Raw genomic sequence first — 15242 nt, forward strand, 5'->3', positions numbered from 1 at the left:
ACAACACTGAAAACTTTAGTTACTCGGGGACAAGTGAAACAAGGCAGTGCCTACAAGTTTGTGATCAATAGTGTATATAAAGCTTATCAATCAATAATACCAACAATAAGAAATAAACAATTGCTATTAGTTTCCTCCTTTTCCCTCTACTTCATGTTTTTGTTATGCATAAGTAGAAAATAATAAGGATGTCAAATTAAATTAATGACTTTTATATAAAAGACATTAACAGTGATAAAATTAAACCTATATTTAGAATATAATATAAAACATTAATAGTATTTTGCATACAAAAATGTTTGTTGACAGTAATAAGACAATCATCTAATAAAACAAGCATATAATACCTTCCAATTCAATGAATTTAAATCATTTGTATGGTTCCTCTTCATTAAAAGGTAGATTACTCTAAAACTTTCACGTACACTCAACTACAACATTTATTTGTTCTATTTTAAACTCCCACTACATCTCCTTTTAACAACTCAATATAATTTTAATTCAATTATACAGGATTAATCTAGGAGCACAAGAATATCACTAAAAACTTAATTATATCCAGAGTCACACTTGTACATCACCTTGCTGATTTCAATAAGAGAAATCTGAGGAATACAGGAAGGAGTTAATCAACTTCCCACATTTCCTCCTACTATGGTTAGTTAAAAAAAAAGTTAAGTGATTCTTTACTCAGTACATTATTATTATTGTTAAATAATTTATTAGAAATAATATATAAAGTCTGATCCCATGACATGATTAAAATGCATTGTGAACCAAAACACTTGAGGAATGAATTTCAATTACCAAACACAGTTCTAGCTGGAACTGATTCCTTATTTATCCAGAATGAAACTTGAGAAAGAATCACTGTCATAATGCAAGGGATGTATGTTTGAATCATGAAATATCCCATCTTCCGTCTGAGGTGAAAGTAAACTGTCATAACAATATATTCACCTACAAATAAAACAAGAAATATGTGTTACTGAATCTGTATGTAGTTATCCATTAGCTTCATAATAATATTTCAGACTAACAAAGAATGCTGTAGGCAAAGAAATTCTCTGTTTTGCATAGCTACCTAACCAATGAATTATATATGGTTCCTAACTAGGAGGGATATAATGGTGAACATTGCTATAAAGAAAAAACACTTATATTTTATGCAGTGAGTAAGCAATTTAATAGATAGGGCTGTAACTTTAAAAAATAAGTCTTACTTTTTCTGTTTAAAAGAGCCAATAGTGAAAAAGAAACTAGTTTTTGCTTTTAACATTTTTAAAAGCAACATTCAGACAAAACTATTAGAAAAGTCACTAGAAGAGAGATAAATATACATATAAACATATATTTGTATATATATTTGCTTGCACATAGATATGTATATACATACCAACCTCAATGTGTTGTTCAACTGAAACTAAAGTAATATATATACATGTGTATATCTGAAACAAACACGTAAATATAAAACTACAAAGTTTATTTTAGAAAGAACCAAAATAAACATGTACACATATGTAAGAGGAGAGGTTCACTTAGTTTTAGGAAAGAACTGTATCTATACATGCTATATATGTGAGAAAATAAAAGGAGACATATGTATCATATAATTATATCCTTAAGTTGAGGCAAGTTTTGTGGCTATCTATACAAAAATAATTTTTAAAAGACAAGTAGGTAACACACTATGAGATTTCTGGACATTGTTAGTAAACAGTACAATATAACATTGGGAGGAACCATTAAAAATTGGAAATAATTGTCTTATTGTCAGAGATTCAGAAATTTAAACCTTCCCAGATACATTTTTAATTGCACTGGCTGCCTGGAAAACGAAAGATGACAGTTCCTCCCCCCCCCCCCCACCCCACCGACCCGTGGGGCCTGCATGTATAGAATAGTTTTAGAACAATAAATGGTTTAACTTTTCTGTAAAATATAGCAACTAAATCCCACGATTCTTTACACTCACATACCAACAATCGATACCAATATCAAATTTCAATAATAATCACCCATAAGTGTGATAGTTTTAGTATAAATAATGACTGTATCTTATATTTAAACTTGATATTTTGCTTTGATGTTTTGTGGTGGCTTTTGTGGAGCCACCACAAAAACTAACCAGGATTAAAAGAATTTGAGAAAACCTAACAATGAGGATATCTGGAGTTCAAAAGTTAGTTCCAGATACTCTTCCTTGGAGATTGTCAAAAACAGTTAAACAGCTGATTTTTAAGTACTGCGTGAATATTTTTCCTTCCTTCCTTCCTTCCTTCCTTCCTTCCTTCCTTCCTTCCTTCCTTCCTTCCTTCCTTCCTTCCTTCCTTCCTTCTCTCACTCTCACTCATCCCTCCTTCCTCCTTTCACTCTCCCACTCTTCCTCTCTCCATCCTCCCTCCCTCCCTTCCCTCTCTATTTCTTTCTCTCTTTATCTTTCTTTATCTCCTTTCTTCCTTCCTTTTCTCCCTCCCTCCCTCCTTCCTTTTCTCCCTCCCTCCCTCCTTTCTTTTCTCTCTCTTTCTTTCTTTCTTTCTTTCTTTCTTTCTTTCTTTCTTTCTTTCTTTCTTTCTTTCTTTCTTTCTTTCTTTCTTTCTTTCTTTCTTTCTTTCTTTCTTTCTTTCTTTTTCTCTCTCTCTCTCTTTCTTTCTTTCTTTCTTTCTTTCTTTCTTCCTTCCTCTCTCTCTCTTTCTTTCTCTATTTCTTTCTTCCTCTCTCTCTCCTTTTTTCTTGGCTTTTTGGGTTAAACCCAGTGATTCTCAGGGTTACTCCTGACTCAGCACCGAAGAATTACTTCTGGCAGTACTCTGGAGACCATATGGAATATCAGGGATCGAATCTGGCTTAGCTGCATGCAAGGCAAATGCCCTACCCGCTGTACTATCGCTCTGGCCAGTCTTATGTTTCAAAAACAGAAAAAAAATAATGTAGAGGGTAGGGTGCTTGCCTTGCATGCGGCCATCCTGGTCATCCCATACATTCACTTGATCGCCACAGGAATGATTCCTGAGTACAGGGCCAGGAGTAAGCCATGAACATTGCCAATAGTGCTCCAAATATAAAACATTACAGTCTAACAGGAAATAAACAAAATGATAGGATCAAAGAAATAATATAGTGGCTAACACTCTATAGTACATGGCTAACCCAGATTCAAATCTTGGCACCACATATAGGCCTCTGAGCCCAGCCATGTGTGCCCCCCCCAAAAAAAAATGATGATGATAGTATGCTAAGGTGGCTGTAGTGATAGAATAGCTGTAGGGCGTTTGCCTTGCTCGGCGCTGACCCGGTTCGATTCCTCCATCCCTCTTGGAGAGTCCGGCAAGCTACCGAGAGTATCCCGTCCACATGGCAGAGCCTGGCAAGAGACCCGTGGCATATTTGATAATGCCAAAAACAGGAACAACAAGCCTCACAATGGAGACATTACTGGTGCCCGCTCGAGCAAATCAATGAACAATGGGACAACAGCGCTACAGTGCTAAATAGAACTAAGCTAAATCTAAATAAATTTTAAACTGAGACATGTATTTACTATATTTCTGGAAACTTTTTGAGTCACATGAAAAACACTAGATTCCAATGAATAAACAGGACAAAATTCTGTTGCTAAGCCAAGTCATATATAAACTTTGTTAAACATCTCACCAGTAATGGATTTTATAGTTTCACTGGATACAGTTTGTCCAATCAAGTCATATTGGACTAAGCTGGAAGACTCTTTTGGAACTTCTACTGATTTCTCAGGACCTTTTGTCCAAGTATAAATCATCTCACTCTTCGGATATGCATCTGAATGAGAGCACAGAATATGCTTAGAGTCAATGCTCCCTTTCCAACAACTTTGATGGTTAACATTTAAGGATAATACAAAGGTTTCACAAAGTTTGAAAAAAATCAAAACCATTATCATTCTGATTAATCAACCACATTTAAAACTTAGAAAACCACAGAGATTAAAGTCTTGCAATCAGACATAATTCTCATTTTTATGCCAAAGTATTAGAGAAACTAAAAGTAAGACAATTAAAACATTGTGTATGCATCAATGAATTTGGATGTTTCCATCCAAATAGGATAAGAAGTTATAAATCAGAAATGACAAATTCCCCCAAAGTACTGTCAGACTGCCACTCCTTCTTGTTCCAATACTTGACCACTATTGACTTCTTCCATTCTATGTGTTGTTGTCTGTGTGTGTGTGTGTGTGTGTGTGTGTGTGTGTGTGTTTTCTTTTTGGGTCACACCCGGTAAAGCACAGGAATTCCTCCTGGCTCTGCATTCAGGAATTACCCCTGGCAGTGCTCAGGGACCATAAGGGATGCTGGGAATCGAACCTGGCTCGGTTGCAGCTGTGTGCAAGGCAAACTCCCTTCCCGCTATGCTATCACTCCAGCCCTTCTTATTCCATTCTAATGCAGCTCTGCCTATTAGAAAGATACCAGATTCTGCCTAAAATATATATAGCAACAAAAACAAAAGCAATTTAATATGGCTGCAAGGAATTTCCAGTAGTCACCTAGTCAAAATCTGTCTCTGGATAATTCCCATGCTTCTTGGGAACCATTCTGTAAAGACCATTGATCACACTTTTTTAAAACTCTCTCGGGGCTGGAGCTATAGTACAGCAGGGAAGGCGCTTGCCTTGCATGCAGCTGACCCGGGTCCAATTCTTGGCATTCCATATGTTCCCCTGAACACTGCTAGGAGTGATTCCATAGTGCAGATCCAGGAGTAAGCCCTGAATATCACTGGGTGTACCCAAAAAAACAAAAAAGGACAAAAACCAAAAAAAAATGCTCTCCAGTTTTGCTGCGACCTCTAATCTCTTATAATCAGGGCATATTTCTCTTGCATTTTCAAAATCCTCTCTTTCTATTTAAGTCCACGTTCTGGGTTTTTTGTTTGTTTGTTTGGGGTTTTTATTGTTTGTTTGTTTGCTTCTTGTTTTCAACTCAAGTGAAGAGCAGCTGCTTGTATGTCTCAAAAATAAATAAGTTCAAAAGAACCAAAATGAAGTTTGTGCTACACTGCACAATCTTCAAATGGCAAATGCACAATAGGTCCTCAGTTGAACTATTTAATTCTACAGAAAGACTTGACCCCTCAGGAGGTGATCTTTGTATGTAACCTTGTAAAAACAATAATAAAGTTTGAACTGTTATCTGTTACTATTTGGTTCAGTACCAGTATTATCACCTAAAGAGCATCATGCTTAGTTATACAATAAAGACCTCAAATACTTGGTTCTTCCCACAATATTTTAAAAGAAGTTACTATAACTTTGGCTATTAACTCTGAGAAAATAAACTTTTTTCCTGATATTTCTCACTTTTATGAGCTGAAAACATAGTTAAGTGGTATTTTTCTCTTTCCAGAGACCTATGGTCCTTCTTTTTCTAAGTAGAATGTGTCTCTTTTTAATTTCCATTCTTAAGACATCAGCTTCTAAGAAGCAAATTATAATTTTCAATGTAAACTTGATTGAACATCAACCAATCAACCATGTTCTAGTTACTCCAAAGGATGTTATCGATAGTAAGAATGAGAGGGGACTTACCATCAATAAGAACTATTTTGAGTGATATTTAGATTATTGCAACACTAATTAATTTAAATTCTGTCCCCAATAAGATCATTCTTTAAGTTCATGTACATATTTTTCTGTTTTTATCTTCTCTTATTATGTCACTTGTCAGGGAGCAAATGACTCACTCTAACTTCAAGTTAGTCTACTAAATATAAATATTACTAGGGGTTATAAAATAGAATGGTGACTGACAATTCTCATAAAGCTTAGCGATGAGCAATGATAACAGCAGGCAATAGTTTCACAATCAGTGTAACTAAGAATCTGAAGCAATAGTAAAATTCAGCATCTATTTTTGCTAGATTTTTAATGAACTGAATACTTGATGCAGACATTACAGGAAGTAATGGCATTTGCTATCATCTTAGGGAAGGGTACTAGAAGATAAGAATTTCTTCCTACTTACTCTTAATTCCCTTGCTTTTACCCCACAGACTACATCAACTTTATCTTTTGTTCATGTCTTTCCCATTAGTATTAGCTTAGTCTAAGTCACTGAAATCTTTGAAAATACAAAACTGTAGTCTTCAACTCTTCTCCACTGGTACTTTAATTTCTTGAAAATTGATAATCCATGGGAAAGTTGCAGTAAAATTATGAAGTATCAATCAAAGAATACCATACACAATCGACTTTTCAAAGGCATCTCTTAGCACTTAGAATGGAATTCAAACCCCTTCATGTTGTTTATAAAAACTGTATTATCTGGTTTTGTCTACATATTAAACCACATCTCCTGCTTTGCTTTTTTCATTCATTAGCCATTTGATACCAATACAACTGATTATGTCAGGCTACTCTCTACCATGTCAGGAACTATTGACCCCTTTTTCAACCTTTTAAAATTTCCATCACAGACTACACTTGTAATAGAAACTTCTAAATTTCAAACAAAAAAAAGGTCAGTTTTACTTTTAATGTTACACTACCAACACATGAGTTTAGAGGTCCCTAAATTTCACCACTTTCCACCAAAATACCAATTCTACTTAGGCTATATGTAGAAATAAGTTTTGGTTTGAGGGGAAGGAACTGTTTTCACTTGTTTATTAATAAACAGTTTCCTAAAAATTAAACCTTGGACAGTTATTATCCTTGACATTGATTTAAATGTTGGATTATGTAAAATTACAAGCATATGTAACTATCAATTTGGATTAGAATAATGTAAATCCTAACATTTTTACTATAACTTACAACTCCCAAATTTCAAAGGGCATGCATGTCCATCCATGGGGAAATCCACCAGTCTCATGGGGCACTCCGCACTTATGGTGAGTCTATGAGGGAAAAAATCAATTAAGCAAAACCAACTTGTTCTTTAAAAGGCAATTTGAGAGATACTGATAATAAGAGGAAAGAAAAGAGGGAGTAGCAGAAGTAGAGATAAAAAGGAGGAAGGGAGGAAGAGAGGAATGAAGGAAGGAGAAAAGAAGAAAATGATTACCTCATTGTATACAAAATGGTACCATTTCTCATAATTCGGAAAAGTTTATTTGGAGCTGTCATATTATGAGAAACAGATTTCTTTCCATTCCTGAAGAAAGTGTCTGGAGTCCATACTTTAGTAACCATCATATTGTTTAATCTCAATATTTCAATGGGGCCATCATATTTTAGCCTTTTGTCAATCCATGTCTGTCTGAAGAACACATCCATCGTATACTCCTGGGAAAATTAGTTTGTGCATATAACTATCACAGATGACTACATGTAAATAGGCAGAAGAAAATGCAATGGTTGTGGTTATTGTTGTTTTGGAGCTACACCTGGCTGTGTTTAAGGCTCACTGCTGACTCTGCACTCATGAATCACTCTTGGCTGGGTTAGGGTAGACCATATGCAGTACAGGGGATCAAATCCTGCCTGAATGGCTGCACACAAGGCAAGCAACTTACCTGATTTCCTCTCTGATCCAAGAATATCAATTGTATTCTCTGGCTCATGAATTCTTACGTGTCTCATACTCATTAAAACTTTTAAAAATCTACCTCAGGGCCTGGGAGATAGATAGTACAAGGGTTAAGATACATGCCTTTTAATTGATAGTGGCTAGAACTTCAGTATCAAATGGTCCCCTTAGTAGCTCAGACATACCCCAGGAGAGCCCTGGGTATGGTGCCCAGGTAATCCCCAGCACCGACATCCCAGGACCCTCTCACTGAACTGCTGTCTAACTGGACTGAGAAACACTGGAAGTGGGTCCCTGGCTCATTAATTATTCTATGTGAGGTCACTTTCCCTCCATGCCAACAAAAATAGACTAACACAAATAAAAATAAATTTAAATTTAACATAAATTTTCTTAAATTAATGGAGCAAAAATATTCTCAGCAATTAAGTCATGTTATGTCCAGATTGAACCGGAATCTTCTACAATGGAGGTAAATAAATTAGCATATGTATTAATCAATCAAGAATAGCACTGTCCTTCTGTCGTTCATCGATTTGCTTGAGAAGACACCAGTAACATCTCCACTCTGAGATTTGTTATTACTGTCTTTGGCATATCGAATACGCCACGGGTAGCTTGCCAGGCTCTATCTATATTTAACAAAACTGCCAGCAGCAGATAATTACAACTGTACTTTAGGTCACAAAATTAATGACTAGCCAATAGCATTGTGCAATTAATCATAAACTTGAAGGCATCTTTTTAAGAGAAACTATGGGAAGGAAATATTTTTTTTTACAAAATTATGAAAATAAGCCTAAGAGCCTTGGGGTAGAAAGGAAACATGTTCCTTGGGTTGCAAACTGAAGATATTGATTATTAGAGGGACTGGATGAGTGGATAAACTCCTCCCAACTACTTCTTAGTGTGTAGATATCTCTAAGCATGAGGGAAATCCAGGAAGAGGGCAGCCGGGGGGCGGAGGGGTGTGTGTGAAAAACTGGGTCATCATAGAATTCTAACTTCAATTAGGACCACAGAATAGTTTCATACCAAAACTAATTACACTTGCTAATTTACTCCTCCTCGTAATTTACTGAAGAAAAAGAAAGCCTACTGCAGATGAGACTGTGATATGGGAACTAGCACTAGGAAAGTACTTTTCTTTATTGAGAAAGACTCCCACGTAGAACATTCTAAAATACAAGAGCTAGCCGATTTGCAAAGTTATTTTACTTCTTATAAGCCTTGGGGTCTAATTAGGCTGTTCTTTCACTTGTTAGCTTTGTGTAACTGACAACAAAATGAAAATGAATTGTCCCATCTTCTGTTTGTTTTCTTGAAAGCTCAAAAATCATATTATGTTTCCCACATACCTACCATCTCAACATCGGAAACAGGTCCAAAGCTGGTGACATATATGTCAGTTTTCACTTCTGTTACAGGACCTAACAGACATGAAGCAAATAAGTGTGAAAAAACCAATTAACAGTTTTATAGGCAAGGTGGGTTTGATAATCAAAGAATAAATACAGATATGAAATATCATGATGTTTTAAACAATATTTTCAATATTCAGAGAAATAACACATCTTCACACAAACAGACAAAAGAACAGCAAGACTAGAAAGCAGTGTTTACGTACGGGCAAAAATAAACCCCAATTACTCACCAGGAACCTGTGTCTTCAGCTACATCACCCTTGGGCACTGTGCAGAAGTGCAGAGAACAAAAGCTCTTAGCCTTCGTGATTCATCATCTCACTGGTATTTAGTAAACTGGCAAACTGATGAGAAGAGGGAACTTACCCAGGAAAGTAGGGGGGGAAAAAAAAACACTGACTACAATGAATGCATATTTGGAAGGTCAAGGACACTTGTAAATAACTTAGGGGAAAAAATGTTTCAGGTCACCTATAATGACAGGCAGATGATCTATTTATGAATGAATTAAAAGATAAACTCTCGGTCATATTTAGGCTTACCCTCTATGAGCTGCATGATCTTTTGGTTTTGTTTTGAGGCTACACCTGGAAGTATTGAGAGCTTACTCCTGGCTATGTGCTCAAGGTGGGACAAGGAACTGAACCCTGTCTGCAGCTTGCAAGACGATCACCCCTACCCGCTGTACTATTGCTCCAGTGCCTGAGCTGTTTGATCTTGGTTAAGTTACTTAAGTCTTCACAAGCAGCAACCACACCTATCAAGCAAGACTATTAAAGAAACGTCATATGAAACTATTCAAACAAGATTCTGAACATAGGCTTTCTCGTGGAAGTACATAGCATTACCTTCTCTTTACTTTCAATAATGGTCATTGCTGATAGTTGTTTGGCCTGAAGAAGTAATCAATCTGTCAATATGCTTGTTATAGTTTATGTGGGTGTCTTTGATCGAAAGAAAGATGAAAAATATCTTGAAAATGGGACTGACATGGATTTTAAACAAAGAAAAATTACCACAATCTGGATTTAGCCTGGTGCTTAAAATGAGGGATTCATGATTTCAAATTTGGCTCTAGCATTTTCTCTTTGCATAATCTTAGTCAAGTCACATATTCTCATATGAAAAAGCTTTCAGGAGCACTGAGAGGAATAATGCAAGGAAATAACGTGTCAGTCTTTAGAACACAGTCTGTTCAATAAAGATAGTAATTACATTTTAAAAAATATTGTTTTATTACTAGTGATTCATGTATCACTGTATCACTATCATCCCTTTGCTCACGATTTGCTCGAGTGGGCACCAGTAACGTCTCTGTTGTGAGACTTGATGTTATTGTTTTTGGCATATTAAATAGGCCACGGGGAGCTTGTCAGGCTCTGCCATGCAGGCGAGATATTCTTGGTAGCTTGCCGGGATCTCCTAGAGGGGCAGAGGAATCGAACCCAGGTTGGCCGCGTGCAAGACAAACACCCTACCTGCTGAGCTAGTGCTCTAGCCCCATTACTAGTGATTACAAATAAAAGATAACTCCCTTTCAAACACACTGTCTTAAATGTAGGCTTATAAAATTTATGGCCAGTGTTTAGACATTCAATACAGTAAAGAATTTGTTATCAAAAAACACCATTTTCCTTGAATACTGGTGGACAATTAGATCTTTACAAAACAAAAAAAAAAATGTTGGTATAACTCAATGCCCTGATCTAAAGTTTTCCTCAAAAATTGAATCAGATTATTTCCTCTTTTTCACATGATGATCTGTCATAGAAAGAAAAATAATTTGAGGAAGGAAAGTATTCCTAAGAAAAAGGGCAGTGAGGAATAAAAGGAAAGGTCAGGTTAATATGAGTTTTGTTATAAAAGAGTGGCAATTTTGGACAACAAAGAAAGTATGTATGAGAAGTTAATTAAAGAAATTTTCTTTGAATGAAAATTTGGAAGCAACAATAGTATTATGCTGTAGTAATGATAGTAATAAGATCATTTAATCAAACTATTCCAAAATTATTAAGGTAATTTAGAAAATTGCCCAATGTGTATTGAACCCTAGAAAATGGATATTACACTGAAAATTTTTCAAGAGGGGATAAAGTTTTTAGTTTGGGAAGCTTTAGTGTTTTGTTTTGTTTTCTTTGGTGGGTGGGTTGGGGGAGCCACACTCAGTGGTATGGATTAGGGAAGTGTGCTAGCCCGCACCCCTGAGTTAGCTAGGTGTGAGGTTTCTCTCCCAGGGCTCCCCCAGAATAACAGTACAGCTCTCTCCTTAACCTTGGACAATAGTCTTCATTTATTTATGTATGTATTTCTTTTTATTGAACCACTGTGATACACACAGTTACAAAGTTGATGATGGTCGGGTTTCAGTCATGCAACGTTCCTTCAGTCTTCCCTTTACCAGTGTACATTTCCGGAACATCACCAATGTCCCCAGTTTCCCTCCCACCCCTCTCCCCCAAGCAGTCAGATAGGCACCTGACAGTCATTGGCAGCTATGACAGTCATTTTTCTTCTTTCTCTGTGTGTGTCTCTCTCTCTTTCTCTATCTCTCTTTCTATCTTTCTTTCTCTCTCACTTACACACACACACACACACACACACACACACACACACACACTGACACACCCTTACACTCTTTTTGGACATTATAGTTTGCAATACAGGTACTGAAAGGTTATCATGTTTCTCCCTTTACCTACTTTCAGCACACAGTTCCTATTCAGAGTGATCATGTCCAACTGTCTTTGGCATAGTGGTCCCATCTCTATCTCAGCTGCCCTCTCCCCACTAATCACCACTTGTGGCAAGCTTCCTACCAGGGACCACTCCTCCAGGAGTGTTCTACTGTTCTTGTGTATAAGTTTCATACTATGCATTTTTATTTCCCATAAATGAGTCCAGACATTCTATGTCTGTTCCTCTCCCAGAGACTTATTTCACTAGCATGATATTCTGCACATCCACCCATTAATATGCAAATCCCTGACTTTGTTTTAAAGATAGCCTTTAAAAGACAATTGCTGAAGGGCTCTAAAGCATTAACACAGTGTCACCTCAAATCAAGAAAGGAAACAGGTAAATTACCTAGAACAATAAAGGGTGGGTCTATACTGACAACTGCTCTGTTTAACAAGGCTTTTAAGAACCAACATTACTTTGGAGATAATTTAGGACAGGGGTTCTCAAAATTTGACTGCATCAGAATGACCTAAAACATTCTTTAAAGTTCTGTTTGCTAGGCACTACTCCCTATTCTTGCCTCAGCTAGCTCCAGATTTGTTGGTTCAGTGGGTCCAAGTGGGAACCTGACATTTTGTAATGTATCTCAAATTCCTTAGGGATGCTGTTCACTTTATCTCATAGACAGTATTTGTCTATTTTTAAGAATCATATTTACCAAATTCTGTCCCACAAAATGTTAATACCATAGGTATTCAATAGGATAGGGATTGTGTAGGAGAGGAAAGAATTATGCCAGTGATATTTTTCCTTATAAATTTATTTTAAGAAAGGTGGGTGTATGCTAATTATTGTAGTTATAATGACTGCATGATAATCGGTATTTTCAAATTCTTACATGACATTCTACTTTTTCAATGAATCTTGAATACTGTTTTATGCTGAGCATTACCACCCAGTATTTCTGATATTATTCAATATTTGCTTTATCTAATCATATGGATCTTTGAGATTAAAATCCCAAAAATACATTGATGAAAAGATTTCACTGAAACCCTCTTTCAATATACGTATATAAAGCGAGTACCTGTGTAATAGATTCTATGATAGACCCAGGTTCCATAGGTATGCAAAACTCATGAGTATTTTGCCTCGGGAAATTACATGCTATTGGGGGCAGTCAGATCATAAATGAGAAAGAGATAAAGCAAATAGAGGAATGCTAGCATTCAGAAGAATAAACCTGATTGGTGACTGGAACCATTATGCTAGATTGTTTTTTTTTAGAGAGGGGACACACCAGGCTATGCTCAGGGCTCACTCCTGGCTCTGCTCAGAGATCACTCCAAGCAGGACTCAGGGAATCATATAGAATGCTGGGGAACAAACCCAGGTCTGCTGATATAAGACAAAGTACTACCTGTTGTAGTCTCTCTGGTCCAGACTCTAGATGTTTTAATCACTCTTCAAACTACTGGCTTGGACCATCAGTTGAACAGAAACCACTGGAAATGCTAAAATACCACTTGTTCAGAGTCTCTAAAGACCACAGAATCATAAAGAACTAGAAGAGTTAGAGAAAAGCAAGGAATGAAGAGAATGGTAAGAAATGAGGTCCAAACCACAACAGCCAAATTAAAAATTGTGCCTGTCAAAGACACAGGCTGGAGGTGGGGAAGGGAGCTGGCAGTATAAACTGGGGACACCGTTGGTAGGAGTGGTGACAACTTTTAGGTAACATAATTTAATACACATTACAATGGCATACATTGTTAAAACTAGAGGGAAGTTTGACAAATCCCAGTAACAAATTAGGTGATTATGTGCTGATTATGTTCCTCCCAAGCTCATCTGCTGAAATTTTAATAACGAGTTCCCCCAAAAAGGGACCATATTTAGAAAATATGTCTTCAAAACAAGAACTAAATAGGTGGGCCATAAACCCATCTCACTGAATTTTGGGGGGAGGGCCTTAAGGAATCTGCAAAGTGCCCCAAAATGGAACCTGCAGCCTGGCACCTGCCTCAAGGTATGTGCTGCAGCCCTTTGAGTTATCTCTCCCAACTCTGGCATGGTTACAAACATAGGAAACCGGAAAATAGAATGCACAGAGATCCTATGAAAACACAGAAAAAAACAACCACAAACAAGGAGAGAGGGCTTATAAGAAACAAACATTGCTAATATCTTGATCTTGTACTTCCAGCCTCCCGAATAGTGAAGAAGAAATGATAGTAACAAATATGCTATTGTTAAACTGCTCAGTTCATGCTATTTTGTGATGGCTGCACAAGACAATAATTGTTTTTTTCCCCATTATCTCCCGACTCCATTCTCTCTATCTAATCCTCACTAGGGCTCTACCTCAGCTTACAGTCTATGGTTAGATTTTTTGATTTGCATTCCCTAATCACAAGGAAAGACTGGAGCTATAGCACAGCAGCTAGGGCATTTGCCTTGCACTCGGCCAACCCTGGTTCGATTTCTCCACGCCTCTCGGAGAGCCCAGCAAGCTACCGAGAGTATCCTGCTCACACGGCAGAGCCTGGCAAGCTATCCGTGGAGTATTCGATATGCCAAAAACAGTAACAACAAATCTCACAATGAGACTGGTGCCCACTTGAGCAAATTGATGAACAACAGGATGACAGTGCTAACAGTGCTAGTCACAGGGAAGCCACTGAAGGTATGAAACAGGAGAAATTACATGATCCGAACATTTTTACAAAACCACTCTCACAGTTGGACGGATAATATAGAGGCAAAATTTGAAAAAAATTCATAGAAGTGTCTGTTTTCCTACTTTAGTAAAGAGCTGGTGTCATCTGGATGTGGCAGATAGGAAAGAAAGCAAGTCATTCTGGAGGCACCTATATGCATAACAATAAATGGGATTTTTCTCTAAAAACAATAAGCAGAGATACAATAATAACTATTGAAGGCCTACCATGAGCCAGGCAGGACTCTACCAACCTTTTCTATGTGCTATTCTATTTAAATACTAGAAATATTCTCCACATGTGAAAAACATTATCCTACAAATTTTACATCAGAACACTGAGCTCAGAGAGATTAAATAAATAATGTATGCCAGAGACAGAATTTAAATCCACAATTCTCTTCTCCAAAGTATATTCTATACTTACTAAAGTGAGGTTTCTTAAATTATATTTTCTCATTAAATAATAATAATAAATTATAGCTTCTATTAATATATAAAGTATAGCTTCTATTAATATATAACATGACATGCCTACTCTTATTTTCTTTCATTCATCATAAATACCTATTTTCTTGAAGTTATTTCCCTGTTCTTAACTATTTCTTTTTATTCCAGACTGGTTCAGTATGTCTTTCTATTCTAAACAGCAAACATAAAACTTCAATCCTCTTTGAAGCCCTAAAATTAATGTAGAGCTTTGCACATAGTAAGTGATAAATGTCTACGTGTCTGATCTTGTTCCTAATATCATCCCTATAATTATTTAAATATCTTCCCAAAGGAAAAATTATGGGATTTCACTTATTACATCAATTAAGCTAAAAATATTTCTTGATAAAAACAGAAATGATCTTATTTGTAGCCTCTCTCAGAGCTAATGTTAGGCCGTAACTGGATTGGATTTCC

The 15242-nt window shown here is 36.5% G+C and overlaps 1 protein-coding gene across 2 annotated transcripts in view; it reads right to left on the bottom strand.

The window, feature by feature from the left end:
- GABRA4 (gamma-aminobutyric acid type A receptor subunit alpha4) overlaps window positions 1–15242 on the bottom strand; it is a 68800-nt gene that overhangs the window by 41623 nt on the left and 11935 nt on the right. For both annotated transcript variants that reach the window (XM_004607997.2, XM_055139471.1), the window contains 5 exons: window positions 8874–8941; window positions 7047–7267; window positions 6797–6879; window positions 3658–3801; window positions 808–960 (listed from right to left, as the gene is read on the bottom strand). In XM_004607997.2, the coding sequence (XP_004608054.2) occupies window positions 808–960; window positions 3658–3801; window positions 6797–6879; window positions 7047–7267; window positions 8874–8941 (669 nt within the window). The remainder of the gene's footprint in view (window positions 1–807; window positions 961–3657; window positions 3802–6796; window positions 6880–7046; window positions 7268–8873; window positions 8942–15242) is intronic.

This window comes from Sorex araneus, chromosome 5 (genome assembly GCF_027595985.1).
Source record: "Sorex araneus isolate mSorAra2 chromosome 5, mSorAra2.pri, whole genome shotgun sequence".
In the NCBI taxonomy this organism is placed as follows: Eukaryota; Metazoa; Chordata; class Mammalia; order Eulipotyphla; family Soricidae; genus Sorex; species Sorex araneus.